Raw genomic sequence first — 17,611 nt, forward strand, 5'->3', positions numbered from 1 at the left:
TGTGGTGTTTTGCTTTTGATTTGAAATCTTGTGATGCATTGTGGGTAGATACAAATTGTAGTCGGTTACTGATTCCAAATTACATGACAAAAATTGTATTTGCAATAACACATTTTAGGTAATCGGACTACTTTTAGATTACTTTTGATCTAACTCATTTATCACATTTATTGCAATAGGATAATCTTGCACCATATAAAATACATTGCATTCTTTATCAACAACATGTATTAAACATTACATTACGTCAGGGTTTCCCAGACTGGGGTTCGAGTTCGTGCAGTTTAACGAAAAAAAGCTGACAATTAATGTAAAATTAAAGTAAATAATTTTAAAATAAAATGTTTACAAAAAAGATTCCATTTTTTATTTGTTTACCTGCATGTCATGTGACCATTAACCGACATAAGAGAACCTGCAAATGTGTTTAGGTTAATGACTTAATTAACCTATAATACTATTTCTCTTAAAAATTCTGGAAACAACAGCAACCGTGACTGAGGTGAGTAAATGATGACAAAATTATTGGGTGAACTATTACTTTTAAGAACAAAAGATGAATCTGTTAACAGTTGATGTACTGTGAACTAACATGTTTATTAAATTGACATTAAAAAAGGTTAATAAATGCTATAAAAATATGTCCTTGTTAAGTAATGCATTAACTAATGTTTACAAATGAGACCATATTGTAGTCTTGCCGATTAAAAGAAAAAAAAGTAACTTGGCACCACTGCCTTAATTAAATATTAGGGATGAGCGAGTACAACATTATCTGTATCTGTACTCGGACTGGGCGGGGCCTAACCCGGAAGTGGGTCGGGTTGTCTTGAAATGGGCGGGGCTTTAACCGGTATGTTATTTTAAGCATGCAATTGATATGGGTTGATCAGAAATTATATTTATTGCTGATTAGAAAACTATTTACATGACAGCATCAGCATTGAGCTTCAGATCAAGGGTTTTGATCACGATAACAAACTATATACAGAACAAGTTTTGCAACAATGAATACAACACATGCGGTTGCAATTATGAAGTGAACAAGATTTTTCATCTCAACATAACTTTATTTTTTTTTCAATCCGAGCACAGATATTGACTCGTATTACTCGTACTCGGCAAAAGTGCTTTATCCGTACCGGATACTCGTTTCAGCCGAGCTCAACTCTATTAAATATACTGGACTGCACAGTGGCTGTTTGAACTGTTTATTGCATAATGTGACATTCACTCTTGAAATAAAATATGAAGCAGTTTGCTAGTACTCCAATCTGAGCACAGTCATTCAATCCCAGTTATTACACGGTGTAATCAAAATTGTATCAGTTACATGAAGATTTGAATAATTACATGTCATCGTGCTGGAGTGAGTCTGGGTGAGAGCTCCTCCCCCATGAGCACAGCCAATGAGAAGAGAGGGATGATCAAACATTTCAATACTCACGCAAGCTGCCTGTTCCTCATAAGCTGGCAGATCCAGGGCGTGTGTGTGTGTGTGTGTGTGTGTGTGTGTGTGTGTATAAACAGAGATGACCTGTAGTTTAATACAGCATCATACATCATTCAGTGTGGATCACTTAGTGTTAACCCAGATTTTATTGAAATGAAAACTGACGTGAAGAATTCAGTGATTTGTTACAGATCTGAAATGTTTCTGTACATCAAGTCATCATAAATCATCAAAGCCGTCTGCAGAAACGGCAACGTCATACAACATGAGCTGCTGCTGCCATGCAAACACACAACATCATCCACTTACATTGCAGTGAATGTATTTCCAAAGTGCATTAAGGGAATCGCTTAAGTCATTCTGTGGCCTGTTAGTGGCTTAGTAAAGGCTCCAGGGGTCAAAGGTTAGATTATTTCAGCAGTTTAGGTACAGTCATGGCGGTCATGGCGGTCATGGTGGTCATGGTGCTGGAAGGCACGGTGATGTCTCTGAAGATCGGCTGAGACACAGAGGAAGAGGACGGTTTGTTCTGGTTCAGAGTCTCTATGATCATCTGTCTCATTTCTCGACTGGCATCTCCGCGGACAGCTAACAGGGCCACAATGTGTTCCTCTCTGATGAAAGAAGAAGACCAATATGTTTAAATGTAATACCAGAGAATGTCTAATAAGGGGAGAAGTTTCACTCTCAGTAAACTTCCGGCTTCTGACCTGGTTGCAGTTCCACTCTGGTTCCACATGAGGGCGCTCACAGGGCGAGTGCAGAATGAATGGAGGTCTATGGAGCTATACGCTGATTTCACGCAGCCGCCATTTTGAAATCGAAAGTGAGGCTCCGGTGGGAAGAACCCCGGAAGTAACGATAAACAACAATGCCTTGGATTACCAAACTGAAGCTGCTGCCGCGATTTACACTATTGGATGTTAATATCCAATATAGGGTATGAATATAGTTAATTCCTGCTTCTTTTTTTACATTCTGAATTATATATAAAAAAATATTTTATTTATAAATGAATTTCACTGTATATAGTCTAAAGTATGAAAGAAATGTATGTACATTTTTAGAATTGACACAACATCATTAAACACAATATACGCCATCGCATTCACGACTCTCCTGTGATTAAAGGCGACACTTCCGGTTTGTTTTCTTCCCACCGGAGCCTCGCTTTCGATTTCAAAATAACGGCTGCGTGAAATCAGCGTATACCCCTCAAAACCCACTTTTCTCAGGATATAATTTTTTATCTTGTAATTTGATTGTTGTATTCGAAAGGAGATGCAAAGAAATTACACATTGCTGGGTGTTAGATTTTTTAGAGTCACTTATTTGCTTTAAAAAGTCTTTTAAAGTGTCGATGACGTCATACACATCGTACGACCAGAGATACTGCTTTACGGCAATCCTTCAGTCACTTTGGTGCTTTCGCGCTCTGCACTTTCTTTTCTCTCGAGGCTTCGACAACACAGCTGACACAGGTAAATACACGTGCTAGAAGAGTTTTTGTTTTGTTTGTTTCTGGTCCCGCTTCGGATGCCACGATGTCATCAAGCGGTATCTCTGGTCGTAATCAGTCCTTCACTGACCAATCAGCGTTCATTAGCAGAATGCTAGCGTGTTATGGGCAACAACAACTCAACCTGTAAGAAATCGAAAGGACATAAGTACTCGTTCATTCAACTTTCGACCTATAACCCATGTTGAACTTGCAAAACCTACAATCAAATCTGAGATTTCTCAACGGCAATCGGGTGAAAGAGCCAAATTTAGCCGTCTAGCCCCATTGACTCCCATTCCCCATTGACTCCCATTCATTTTGCACTCATGGGCGATCGCCCCCAGTGGAACTCCGGTGGAACTACAACCAAAATTCGGTACAATAGGACTTAATAGGGAGTGCCCAGGCTTTCCGTAGACGGGCTCTGGTAATACTCCATTCAAACCACTGGTAATGATAGATAAAGTTGCCTAAAAGAGAAATTAGTTGAGCTAAAATCAGGAAAGAAAATGGGCATTACATTTTTTTTTACACTGAGACATTTTCATGACAATTTATGTCAATTTTCCCTCCAATTACTAATTACTGCAATGTGTCTGAATTTTCATTATTATTTTTAGGCTTATTACTATTACTCTAATGCAGTAATGTACTGTTTTTTAAATTAAATTATCATAATTAAAGGCAGTACAACAAATAGCACCATGATGTATAAATTATTTACAATATAGATAAATGTCATTCTCATTACTGTAATGTAAATGGCATTTATTTTACAATACAGTAATAAATGGTAGTTTTGATAATTGGTAATGATTGATTAATTATCACAGAAATATCATTCAAATGCTAAAAATCGTGATGGCCCTTAAAACAGGCTAGCGTAATTAAAATGAAATACAATACAATTAAAAAATAATTTTGGGGTGAAATATGACCAACACAAGATCTTATCAGAGTTTATGTGAATCTCACAAGACCTGTAATCTGTACTAGAACAGAAAAACACTTGTTCAGAATGTAATGAAGTCTGACCTGATGTCAGGATATTTGGACACCAGGGTGGACACCTCCAGGTAGAGCAGCGCAGGATCGGTCAGTTTGAAGACCTCAGCGATGGCACTGATGGAGTCACACAGCCGGTCTGAGTCTTCTCCCTGAACACACACACACACACACACACACGCTTCAAAACGAGCTCTTTAAAAAGCTGCTGATGACGTTACATGTTGTTACTGTGATCATTAGCAGTTCTGGCTTATGTGGTGCTCTAGGAGAAATCGACTACGTTTGATATACTATCATTGTAGAACTATATACAATTTGTTTTAAAAACACCTAGAATTAAATTATTTACTGAATAGTCTACCTATTTACAATAAGTATGTAACTTAAACTTGTTTTAGCATGTTGCTAACATGTTTTAACACATTGCTAACATGAATTAGCATGTTTTTACACATTGCTAGCATGTTTTAGCACATTGTTAAAATGAATTAGCATGTTGCTAACATGTTTTAACACATTGCTGGCATTAATTAGCATGTTGCTAACATGTTTTAACACATTGCTGGCATTAATTAGCATGTTGCTAACATGTTTTAACACATTACTGGCATTAATTAGCATGTTGCTAACATGTTTTAACACGTTGCTAGCATGTCATAAGGTAGTTGCTAGGCTTTGCTAGTGATAGATATTTGGTGGATGAAGCTTAAAGTCCCCCTGTGGTGAAAATCATGTTTTTAATGTTGTTTATATGTCTATGTGGTGTTTTTAATACGCTTTAACACAAACCATGTGCAAATTCATAAGTCAACACCATTGCTGAGTATTTTCTCTTTAAAACTGCAGTGAACCAAAGACAGTCTCAAAAACACGGTTTGAAATCGCTGGTGTTTCTGATGTCACAAACTGCCTTGTAACCAATCACGTCAACGTGCCGCCAGTGCATATATCATTAACACTGAACTAGCCAGGGGGTCTCAAGAGAAGTATATTTTTCTGGTGATATGCAAAATCGTGTTGATTTAGCACTATAGCGGGTGTATGATGTGTATTAGGATGTTATGATTACGATAAACTATATGTCTTTCTCCACTGATGTTCTGAGTTGTTCAAAGCGTTTCGGATGATTGTTTGAAGGCAGCGGTCTGACTCTGAAATGGCGAAAGGGAACATGGTTTGTGTAACGTTAGCAACACATTATTAGCTGTTTGATAATGTAGTCAAGCAAAAAGCTAATCATATTGATTACCGTTACGTGTCTGACGTTGTAGAGAGCGATACTATTGTGCAGCGTTTACCTCAGTAAGTTGGCCGAGAGAATCTCTCTCTGAGCCGGTGTGAGTGAGTGGAGGCGGGGCTAATTAGCATATTCATGGCTCCGCGTATCGCCCGTTTAATGAAAATCATAAGTCGGATCAGTTAGAAAAGATAGAAAACTTGCTGACTAAAATCTGCTTGAAAATGCTACCGAAGTGTGTAGGCTACATGGGAATTATTTGACATACAAAGATGGATCCTTAATTTATTTGCAATTTAAAGGTACACTAGGTTATTTAATTGGTCAATCATGGGAGTTTATTCTGATAACTTTGGGCAACATTATCAAGAAAACAAGAATTGTAGAGCAAGAGCACACACACAAAAATATCTAAGTGAGAGCAGAGCCAATTCATAAGAGAACACGGTATATAAAAGTGCGTGTCCAGTTTTGTGTTCACCCAACATTACAACACTGATTCACTTCTTGGAAATACAGCAGAACATTCTAGAGACATCATTCAATGTTTGTAGTTTCTTTTGTGAGACTCACAGCAGAAAGTTTCCTGAAGAGGAATTTGAACTGCTCCGCTTCTTTCATCATCCGGTCCGCTCCCTCCTTCCTTTCGTCAGCATTCTTAAACGAGATGCGCTTCTGCATGATGGCTTTCAAATACTCCACCACCACCCGCCGATGAGCCTCACTCGTCATTTCCTGTTTAACACACGCATGTTTAATCACTAAAAACACATTAACATACTATATATACGGTGCAAAAGTTTAGCGTTAGTACGTTTTTTTTTTTAAAGAAATGAATACTTTTGTTCAGCAAGGATGCATTAAATTGATCAAAAGTGACAGTAAAGACATTTATAATGCTCTCAAAAAATATATTTCAAATAAATGCTCTTTTTTTGTAACCTTCTATTCATCAAAGAATCCTAAAAAAAAAGAAGGTATCGTGGTTTCCACAAAAAATATTTTTTTCAACAAACTGTTTTCAACATCGATAATAATTTCTTTAGGCGAGACACTACAGGTGAATAGGGTAACATTTTAAAATAATATATATCACCATGAAACTTCCTCAGTTGATTACTTACACAAGTAAATAAAAAAAATGTATTACAAGTTACAAATTTGTATGTTTAATTATGCAAATTAGGCATTCTCTCATTAAATATGCGCGATTTTGCATATATTTTCGGTAGATAGATCTGAACATATGATAAAGCCAGGTGCAAAATTCTTATTTTCATTTTGTTTACACACAAGATGAAAAAATACTTCAGAGGGATTTCAGGACATATGCTTTCATTACCTAGGAAATCAAAGTCCATAGCCTTAAAAAAAAAAATCGGTTTTCGCCATATTTTTGGGATTAAAATGTCACATAAATCAGGCCAGGAATGATTTGTTATCAAATCACTCAGAAAATATCTTCAGAATACTGCTAAGTGTATAACTGGAGAGTTTGGTGTACACAGGTGCTACAAAGGCTGAGAGATGTTTGTACTGGAGAATGACAAAAAAACGAATTTTGAGAAAACGGCAGTTAAAGAGTTAAATAACTCTAAATGAGATTCCGTCATTGGCTTTAAATCCCCCTTTGGACATTCACGATTGGTTACTGATAGAAAGGAAATGCCCATATTTGGGTTACATAGCGTTGTGCAGGAGACTCAGAGCTTTACAATGATACCGGTCATGACAGACTTCAGTAAACTGATGGAGCTCGGCGTGTCGCGTTGGAACTTCTTGGTAAATTTGGGAGAAACTTACTGCCGCAAGTAAAAAAAAAATTAATAAAATAAACATCTCAATGTATATTTTCAACGTTTTCTTTATAGCAGCTTGAAAGAACACATATTGAAGGAGTAAACTAGCCCAAAATCTCAAAACTGACCACTGCATGAAAAATGTTTTTGCCTGCCGTGTCTCGCCTTAAACACCAAATAAGCATATTAGAATGATTTCTGAAGGATCATGTGACACTGAAGACTGGAGTAATGATGCTGAAAAATCGAAAACAGTTATTTTAAATCCTAATAATATTTCACACTATACCTGTATTATTGATCAAACAAATGCAGCCTTGGTGAGCAAGAGACATCTTTCAAAAACATGAAAAATAATCCTCAAACTTTTAAAGGATAGAGATACATGAGTGTGCGGAACAGCTCTTTGATCTTATCAGCATTACATGACAAATAAAAGAGGACACTTATTCTGAAAGGTTTAAGTGTGCAAACCTGATTATACGGCTTTTTAATTTTGGAAAAGTCATTAAAGTAGTCTTCCACTGTCACACAGATGGTGTCTACAGCATGAGAGCCTGACAGCCACTTCCGGGTCAGCAGTTCACTGAGGTGATGCTGTCGAGAGAGCAAGAAACAGTCAAAATTTAGCATGTTTATCCCAGTCACTAAACCTCAACAACTGACCGTACATGACAAGAGCGCATTTACCTCCAAATCCAGGAAGACTTCATCTAGCAGGAACTGGCAGCCCTCTCTGGCCACATCATTCAGGAGCTTATCTATGGCGGCGTCGTTCTGAGTGCTTTCAGACGACTGAGAGTACTTCCTTTTCAGGCTATTTATAGACTCCCTGACAACAAACATTGACATTAATTAAAACATTAGCTTGGTTCATTAGCAGTCGATTGTAGACGATAAGAATATAAGGGATGATTGACGATGGGCTGTAGAATTATTAGAAAATAATGAGTCTGTGCATCTCTCAACAGTGTTCGGCAGCAGCGTCTCTACTAATAGCGAAACTGTAAGTGTATCTGCTTCAAGAACAGCAGCGTTATTACCTCACTAGTGAGAGATATCATGTAGCTTTTAAGTTGCTAAACTATTTTACTGATAAAATCATCAAAGCAGCGCTGACAACACATTTCTGTGCGAGTGTGTGTCCGTACTGTATGTGTGTGTGTGTGTGTGTGTGTGTGTGTGTGTGTGTTTGAGTGGGAGAAAGACAGTATGTGCTTTCCATACAAAAAGGAACCTTTGAAATGACTCAAGACCTGCCTGGAACTACTTTAGTCATGCATTTCCCTAATAGTTGCACAACTAAGAACGTTCGTCAACCAATCAGATTCAAGCATTCATAATAAGCAAAAACAGTGCATTATTTTCACTATTCATCAATTGCGAACTGCTCTAAAATCACAAAGCATGTAGAGCGCGCAACAGTGCCGCATTTTGACAATGAAACGTACATCACTCGCATTTATTTAATTAAATCTGCACCCTGCACCCATTACATTTACAGTTTAAGAGTCACATTAGGCTGTATTGTGATTTTTTTTTAAGTCCTCAAATTAAGACATCATAAAATGATAATTAAACCTTGTGTTATACCATTTAAAATACCACATTTAAGACCTTAAATTTGATCAAACTGAATTTAACACTTCTTAAGGCCCAGCTGGGTCTGAATTCGGAGAGTAAAATAATGTAATCTGTTAAAAAATAAAAATAAAAATCAATAAATGATTAAGAGACACTCACTTGAAGGTTTGACAGTTGTTGATGATGGCAATCATGTACTGAACGTAGCACTGCGGAAGCTGACGATCTTTCAGATGTTCCTCCTTAAAGCAGATCGCCTCCTCTCGGTACCTGAATACACATGTACGAAGGGTGAAAGTGTGCCTGTTACTGAGCTAACACAATAATAACAAACGGTGGGGGGGAATAAAGAAAATGGGTAGTTTGAGATCACAATACCTTACTAGGAATGAGTTCATCTGCTTCAGACAGACTTTCAGCACCTGCTCTTTATAGGTCTCGTTGATCTGAGTGGCCACCTGGAGATTCTGCTCAAACATCTGATGATAAAGAGGGATATTTGAATGAAAAGGCCTGATGCGAGTGGGTGCATGAAAGCATGAGGCCAGAGAGAAGTTGTTGTACCTGGAAGACAATAGCAGGTAAGGTGGTCTGGTAGTAGCCGTTCTGGTCACCCTCAGGCTCTGTCTCCTTCTGCCAGTCTTTCTTATCCGTTTCCAGAGCTTTGCGCAGCCAGCCTGTGATGTTTGACTAGAGAGAAATGGAAAAAGATAAACACTTGCTGAACTGACAATGCTCGTGCACACACAATATTCAGTGCTGGGAAGATTACTCACAAACAGTAGTCCATTACTGAATACAAACTACAGTTAGTAACTTAATCAATTACATCTGACTACTTTTAGATTACTTTTGACTTTACTTTTATCCTTAACTTGTTTATCACATACATTTGAATAAGATTATATTTTACATGTACCAGGGTTCGTAAAGATTCTGTAAAATGAAATTCCAGGCCTTTCAAGGACTTTTCAAGCACTACTTTTGGGGATTTCAAGGACTTCAATCAGCACTTAACAAACAATTTCTTTATTTTTATTTATTCATTTTTTTACTCAAATTACATATATATGGTATCTGATGTTTCACTTCATAGAGATCAATCCACTGACCAGCGCTGTCAGGCATGGGAAATCCCCTTAACCATTGAAAGGATATTGAAACAGATTTTTTTCCGTGAATATATGATTGACCTGAAGAATGAAAGTTGTATTATATACTTATCATAAACTTAATATCATGCTCATAGCAATGTGAAATAGCTCTATATCTCAGACGGACTGCAGCATTAATTTTGCATGAAACGATTGTATTTTCTCGAAAAAATTCAAGCAATTTTCAAGCTCTTCAAAAATATGGCTGTTTTCAAGGATTTTCCAGGACTTAAATTTCAAAAAGTAAAATTCAAGCACTTTAAGCACCTTGTACGAACCCTGATTAACATAATTTTTGGAATCAGATTCCATATAATAAGTTAGTTCCCAGCACCGACAATATTTCAAAAGACTAAATACTAAAATTAAAGGCTGATAATATTTGACTTTTTTAAGCCAGTGCTGCAGACTTGAGGAACTCACAGTGAACGTCTTGAGGTATTTGCCCAGCAAATCATCCACCACTTTATCAGGCAACAGCGGCTCCAACTTCTTGACGTCACACTCGGGCTGCAGATCAGGATCACCCATCATTTCCACACTGCCAAAGACAGAATCAGACATACAAATGCGCATGAATTACACCTGTTTCTGCTCTTTGTCAATGTCAGAGAAATGGCTTTACTCAAATTGGTTTTTCGCACGCTATCTGAAATTGAGTTCTCTTTTCGCCTCTTCTTGCACTGGAACAGTTTAAAATCGCTTGAATGAGTAAATTGGCAAGACAAAACACATGCTGCAAATGATAAACTTTGCAATTAATCAGCAAATCACATGCGGCCTGGTCCGTACGGATCATGGATCAATTACAATCCGACTGCAAACTTTCCTGTAGCTCAAACAGTAGAGCGTTGGTGCTTGCAACGTCAAGGTCAGGGGTTCGATTCCCAGGGAATGCAAGAACTGATAACAATGTAAATGTGTACCTTGAAATGCAATGTAAGTCGCTTTGGATAAAAGCGTCTGCTAAATGTAAATACATTTTCCACCCCTACTGCAAAGACTGGTTTTGAAACTGAAGTTAGGTGAGAATGTACGGGGGAAATGTACTTTGTCATGAAAATAATGTCACAATGCTTGACACTAAATAGTTTCTTATTTATTCCTTTTTTTGGCATGAAATAAGACAAGGATAAGATCTTTATAGCAGTCGGACGATAGCCTCGTGGGCAAGTGCACCGACATGTAGCGCTGTTGCGCTTCGGGCGACCCGAGTTCGAGTCCCGGCTCGTGGCCTTTCCTGATCCTGTTCCCACTCTCCTGTTCTCTCCTGTTCTCTCTCTCTCACTTCCTGTCAAGCTATTGTCCTATCCTAATAAAAGGCAAAAACGCCACAAATAAAAAAAAGAAATTAAAAGAAATTAAAGCTAAAAAGAAATATATATAATCAAGTATATATATATATATATATATATATATATATATATACATACATACACACACACACACACACACATATATATATATATATATATTATATATATATATATATATATATATATATACCTAATAGAAATAACAAAAGGCCATAACAAAATTACTAAATTAAAATATAACACTTGAAGCTAATTCAAAATATTGATAAATACTAGTATATAAATATAATAGTATTTAAATACAAAATATAACTTATGTAGGCTATGCAAAGAAATAAAAAATGTGATGCCTAGTCCATATAATGCATCCCAACTAAAACAGCACCAAAGGCAGAACTGCCTGTCTCTCTCTCCTGCTCTGGTGTGTTTACTCTGGTGAACATCAGTGTATTAATCTTCCTCTGCCTCCAGTCCTGTGAGCGCACACAATGTGAAGGTCTGTTTTGAGTCCATCAGTCAGATTAAGCACCCAAAGCTGTTCTTCTGCTCTCCGCTCTGCTTTAAATATTGAGATAATTGCTCTCTGCTGCACTTTGACAGACTGATCTGCCACTGAAGAATGCAGTGCTGAGTTAGAGAAGTAACTACAACATCACAGAGGGTAGTTTTCCATCAAGCAAATGTTTTCTTTACAAGGAAAATCTCCTAGGTTTACTATTTGCATAAACCACTGGAAATAATGAAGCTATAAATTCACAATATTATTATATATAATATAACCAGTAAAAACAGAAAAATCTATCTTAGAAACATAAAAATAAAATATTATTATATATAATTATAATAATAGTTATTATTAGTAGTATTTTTATTATAATTTTGTTTAAAAAAAATTATATATATATTACAAAAAAAATTTGTTTGGGAAAATAACCTGTGAAAATACAACAGAAACCATTTTTAATCACCCATCTCCGATCACCCGATTGGTAAAACTCAAAGGATTTTGATCCTGTAAATTGAAGCAAAAAGAATAAATTCGCAACAACGATATTCAAAGTATAACACACAAAAAAAAAATGTTTAACTTGTTTAATCCATCACTGCCATAATACAGTGTCCTTATACAGTTACGGTCTCAACTTCACTGCTGGCAAATGGGCTTTCATTAAAACTTTTCATTAAAGCTGCCTTTACAGTAGAAAGGCAAAGAATTTTGTTGAAATCAGTGCTACTGTACTGTCTAGAGGAAATAAAGGCTGTTGTCTTCCCTTTTTCCAAATAGCTAGTAAACCTTTGACACCCATTATACCAAGGCCACTCCCAGTCTGCTATAACTTGACCAGAGTCAAATACCACCTTGCTTTAGTAGGAAATACTGCTTAGTTAACTTTTAGTCACAATGGTGTAGACTTGTATTGTTCCCGGGTGCAAGAATTCAAAGAGTAAACGTTTAGCGGTAGTGAGTAACCCTCGGTTTTTCCAGTGAAGGATCTAGTGTGTTGTAGACAGAGGCTAAAGGCTGCAAAGCATCGTAAATACAGAGAGAACAAAAATCCTCCATGTTTGTAGTTAACATTTCAAACTGGATGACCACGAACACAGTGTTTTAGGCCAAACAGAGAGGAAACATTTTTCCATCAGTTCCGCCCAAGCAAAATGCCGTCACGTACAGGTAATAAAGCTGTTGCCATATAGTGTACCATCTTTACCATAATGCTGTTTAAAGAGTAGACATAGGACAATTCAAATTTCAGTGATAAACCTACTCAACTGTTCTGTTAATAACCCTCTGTCGATCTGACTGTGGGCGGGGATTCAAAAATGCGAAAGTACAATCTGTAGTTTTCACCCTGGAGCGGACTTTAGCTGACTAATAAACAGGAATTTCTCGGTCCTAGTAACACTGAGAAAGAGTAAACATTGTCCATTTACATATACTACAGACACTGTAACAATACAAAGCGTGTTAAAAATCGGCTAAAAAGTAACTGTACTGCAAGTTCGTACCCAATGTGCCATTAAAATATCATAATTATTCAGTTTTCACAATCACTGCTGTCACTCCAGAGCACTCAAGTACTATGATAGTCCACATGTATCTTACCTTTTATACGTGTTGAGGACCCATGTGAGAAGAGACACGATCTCATTGGCTTCTAGATCCTCTGCGGCGAGCTCCTGCACCCGCGCCGACACCGACTTATGATAGAGGTCGAAGAACACCTGGAAGGTGTTGTAGTGAGGAGGGAAGCACTGTACCATCATGTTCTTCACTATGATCAGGTCGTCCAGTACGTACTTCCTCATGATCTCCAGCAACCTCACCAACCACATTTTGTCAGACTCGCGTGTTTCTGACTGCGTGCTCTCGATGCGACCGCTCACGGTGCCCTCTAGGACTTCATTCATGCGTTTTTTCCAGCATTTGGGCCTCCCAGGCGGGATGAACCCAGTCTGCTTCTTACGATCCAGCATCCTGCGGTCGATCTTCTCTTCGCGCTCGATGATTCGAACCACAGACACCAGCATGGTGGGGTCGCGGCGGACAGTGACCATGGCACGCTGGAGGACCATCCAGAGTTGTTTGGACAGTTCCTCCGACAGGCCCTGCACCTGGCCGAAGTATCCACGAATGAGGTTCATGTCATGGACGTTCTTGCTGTCCATGCGGTACTGCTCGTACATGAGGTCGTCGCGGGAGCACTCCAGGTCCATCAGCTTGCGGTGAGCTTGAAGAAGCTCGCCCTGTTCGATCAGATTCTGGGTCTCTTGTACAATCTCAGGTACTGTAGAGAAAGAGAAAATATGGGTGCAGTGTCAACAAATGAAAATTATACCAAAATACTGCTTGGGAAAATCACCTGATAAATAGCTAATAGTTTTAATCATATATATTAAAATAAATAATCATTTTATTTTTTTAAATAAAATAAAATAAATGAAAATAAATGCATACTAATGTATATAGCAAAATCAGAAAACTGTTAATAAATAAAATAAATAAATAAATAAGTACAAATATTGTTGGAGAACAATATACTTAACATGTTGTCTACAGAAAAAAACAGACACCATCTTAGAAAAATAATAACAATATTATTAAGTAAAATATATATATATATATATAGGTACTATACGGTTATCCAGACCATAAATTCAGAAATAGGTGTGGTTTTTGAATAAACTTTGTTTAACCATATAGTACCTACATATACATATATATATATAGAGAGAGAGAGAGAGTAAATACATATGCTAAATTACTACAAATTGGGAAAAACTAATTGTTAATCTGCAATTAACTGAAAAACAACCTGTAAATGCGCAATCATCTGATAAACAGCTAATCAATTTTATTTTATATATTAAAATAAATCATTTTAATTTTTAAATAAAATAAATGAAAATACATTCATATTAATTTATATATTAAAAACAGAAAAAAAAAGTGAATGTGCAATCAAACAAAAAAGCTAATAAATATTAAAAATAAATAAATTCATAAATAGTAGAAATAAATACAAATGTTGGAGAAAATAAACTTAAGAAACAGACCATCTCAGAAAAATAATAACATTATTATTATTATAATTAAGTAAATAAATAAATGACAAAATAGGGAAAAACAAACTGTTCATCTGTAATTAACTAAAAAACAGATCCTATTTTTATCCTCGGCTAAATGAGCGGCCAACTAGTGGAACCTGGTAACTACTGATATTATTGTGATCCTGTACATTAACTGTGCAAGCACACGTCCTCACCTGAGAAAATGTTTTTGAGGTTCTCCACGGCTGAAGCCAGCTGACTGTGCTGAACCACGGCGTCTTTCACATCCTTCAGGTTCTCTATGGTGTTGATGCTCTGCCTCCAGTCTTTACTGACATCGGCCAGAGAGTTCTGGATGTCTTTCACATCACACAGAGCATTATGGAGCTGCGTGAGGCCCGTTCGTACCCCATCCAACTGAGACTGAATGGCAGCCTGATGAAGAGCATGGTTTGGTTTAATGAGCTGGTAAAAGCAATCGTGATAGATCAGCATAGGGTTAAATGGAAATGGCGTCACCTTTAATCTTGCTTCCACAGATGCTTTCTTGCGCGCCTCTCTCCGTCTGTACTGCTCCACTTTGTCCAGCTGGTCCGAGCGCTGAAGCATCCCAGCAACCCTCTGCACCGCTGTGGCAACGGCCTCTCTGTTCGTCTCCTCCATAGTAACTGATCCCGAACGGAAGAGTTGACAAAAACAGCAAGGGTTAAGAGTGCTGAAAATGACCCAAACCGCAGGACCAAATGTACTGAATGACCCAACCCCAACAACAAGGCTTAAATGTACTCAAAATTATTGAAAGAGCAGTAAATGGCACAAATAGCAGTAAAGGTTCGACAATGGTTATGGGTTAAATGCACTGCCGTGTTATTTTAGTATAATTGTGATCCTGTTATAGTTTATATTAATATTTTTAATTAGTTTTTATTTTCATATTTCCTTCATTTTAATTTAAGTTGAAGTTTTAGTAATTTTCTGATGTTTATATATTTGTATATGTATATATCATATAATATAGACCTATATATATATATAGAGAGAGAGAGAGAGGCCTATATTATATGATATATACATATAAAATATATAAACATCGTTAATTTTATATATTACGTTTTATGTTATTTTTTATTTCAGTTTTAGTTATTTTAGTACATCAAGGTGAACTAAATGAAAACGAAAAATTAAAAATATATATTTTATTTTAAGTAAAAAAAATTGTTTTAGTAAACTATAATAATCCTGATTCACTGAAATAAATCAGTGAAGGATTTACTTCTTGTGCTTTGTACACGTGGTGTGTACTTAAGTCTTTTAATATTTAATGTGTTTTTGCATTCTTGTATCGTTGATATATATTATTTCATATATTGATATTGTGCATTTGTGTATCTGTATATATTTGCAGCTGGCAGTAACCAAGCTAACACAAACAGATAAAGGTCGTTGCGAACACCTGCTCGAAACAGTTATGGTTTAGGGAAAAGATACAATAAAACTGTAACCTGTTTAATTTATTGTAATAATCGCATACATCGCGCTGAATTTCTGTGCAGAAAGGCCAACAGTGACAGATGCTACCTGGCTAACTACATTAGCATTCAGAGGTCTGCGCTTTTTCATGCACATATCGTTAAATTCTCGAGGTCATGTGAATGTACTTACCCGGACGTGGTGTTCGTTGTACGTGCTGTGAGATGTTATAATCTGTTCATTGATATTTTATTTTCATGTATGTTTATTTTGTTCATTTACTGTCATAACAACTGCGTCTTCCTGGAGTCGCCCAACTCTCATCAGTCAGTCAGATGACGACTCACGACTGCGCCTGTGCGAGAGCATCAACTGTGCGCAGATTTTACGCAAACAACACTCAGATCACGAGAGTCAACATGATGAGCAGACGAGTTCAATATTTTCTTTTGTGTGTTGTCCCCTTTTCTGCTATCTTCAATGGGTCCAATTTATATTTGAAAGTTCGACATTTACCATTAGTACATTCATTGTTTAGATTAGGAGCTGTAGAAAATCAAACTAAAATCTGAGAGAAATCAAAACAGAAAACACAATAGATACTTTTCTATTAAAAGATTAACACGCATTAGGTGTACAAATAAAGTGTTAAAACTGTGGAGACACACTACAATACAATGCTTTGATCAATAATAGTTTTAAATACAGTCTGATAGCAGATAAAGTTAATTTCCTCTGGGGTAGATATAGGTTTATCTATATCTCAAAATCTACAAACTCAATATGGTTAATTCAAAATAAAATTGCTTAACCATTTTTTTAAACATATTAATCATAAATTCAGTATGAGAATGACAACACATGCTGTAGGCCTACAAAACATAAAGCTCCTTGCATGTAGCATAAAAACAAACAAGTTTCCTAAGTTAAAATGACAACTTTTTACACACAGGGCCGGCCCTGACCAATTTGCTGCCCTAGGCAAGATTTTACCTGGTGCCCCATGCATCGCAGCCCATTTCACCCCGTCATTGTATTCATGATTAATTAGCCTATATATATATATATATATATATATATATACACACACACACACACACACACACACACACTACAGCCTAAACAGAAATACCTAGAATTACATCTAACATTCAAGTCAAGTCCCCATTATCTTTTATAGCACGTTTTACAATACAGATTTAATGTGAACTTTGCTATTTTGAATAAACTTGTAAATAAATATCATTACTAATTTTGGCAAATCAATTTAAAAAATGCCATATACAGTACAGGCCAAAAGTTTGGAAACATTACTATTTTTAAAGTTTTTGAAAGAAGTTTCTTCTGCTCATCAAGCCTGCATTTATTTGATCAAAAATACAGAAATAATATTGTGATATGTTATTACATTTTTAAATAATTGGTTTTCAATTTATTATACTTTAAATGATCATTTATTTCTGTGATGCAAAGCTGAATTTTCAGGATCATTGATCCAGTCTATCACATGATCCTTTAGAAATCATTCTAATATGAT

General features: G+C 36.5%; 1 protein-coding gene across 1 annotated transcript; it reads right to left on the reverse strand.

Annotated features, from left to right (window-relative positions):
- Window positions 1-1,195: 1,195 nt before the first annotated feature.
- Window positions 1,196-16,424, reverse strand: exoc3 (exocyst complex component 3). Its single transcript, XM_082173010.1, has 13 exons — window positions 16,267-16,424; window positions 15,124-15,272; window positions 14,820-15,039; window positions 13,160-13,841; window positions 10,160-10,277; window positions 9,147-9,272; window positions 8,961-9,061; window positions 8,742-8,852; window positions 7,689-7,830; window positions 7,473-7,595; window positions 5,773-5,934; window positions 3,990-4,111; window positions 1,196-2,067 (listed from the first exon to the last, which is right to left on the reverse strand). The coding sequence occupies exons 2-13, from the start codon at window positions 15,265-15,267 to the stop codon at window positions 1,863-1,865; spliced, it is 2,256 nt and encodes a 751-aa protein (XP_082029136.1). The 5' UTR covers window positions 15,268-15,272; window positions 16,267-16,424; the 3' UTR covers window positions 1,196-1,862.
- Window positions 16,425-17,611: the final 1,187 nt, after the last annotated feature.

The sequence above is a fragment of the Leuciscus leuciscus genome (assembly GCF_965113295.1).
Source record: "Leuciscus leuciscus genome assembly, chromosome: 6".
In the NCBI taxonomy this organism is placed as follows: Eukaryota; Metazoa; Chordata; class Actinopteri; order Cypriniformes; family Leuciscidae; genus Leuciscus; species Leuciscus leuciscus.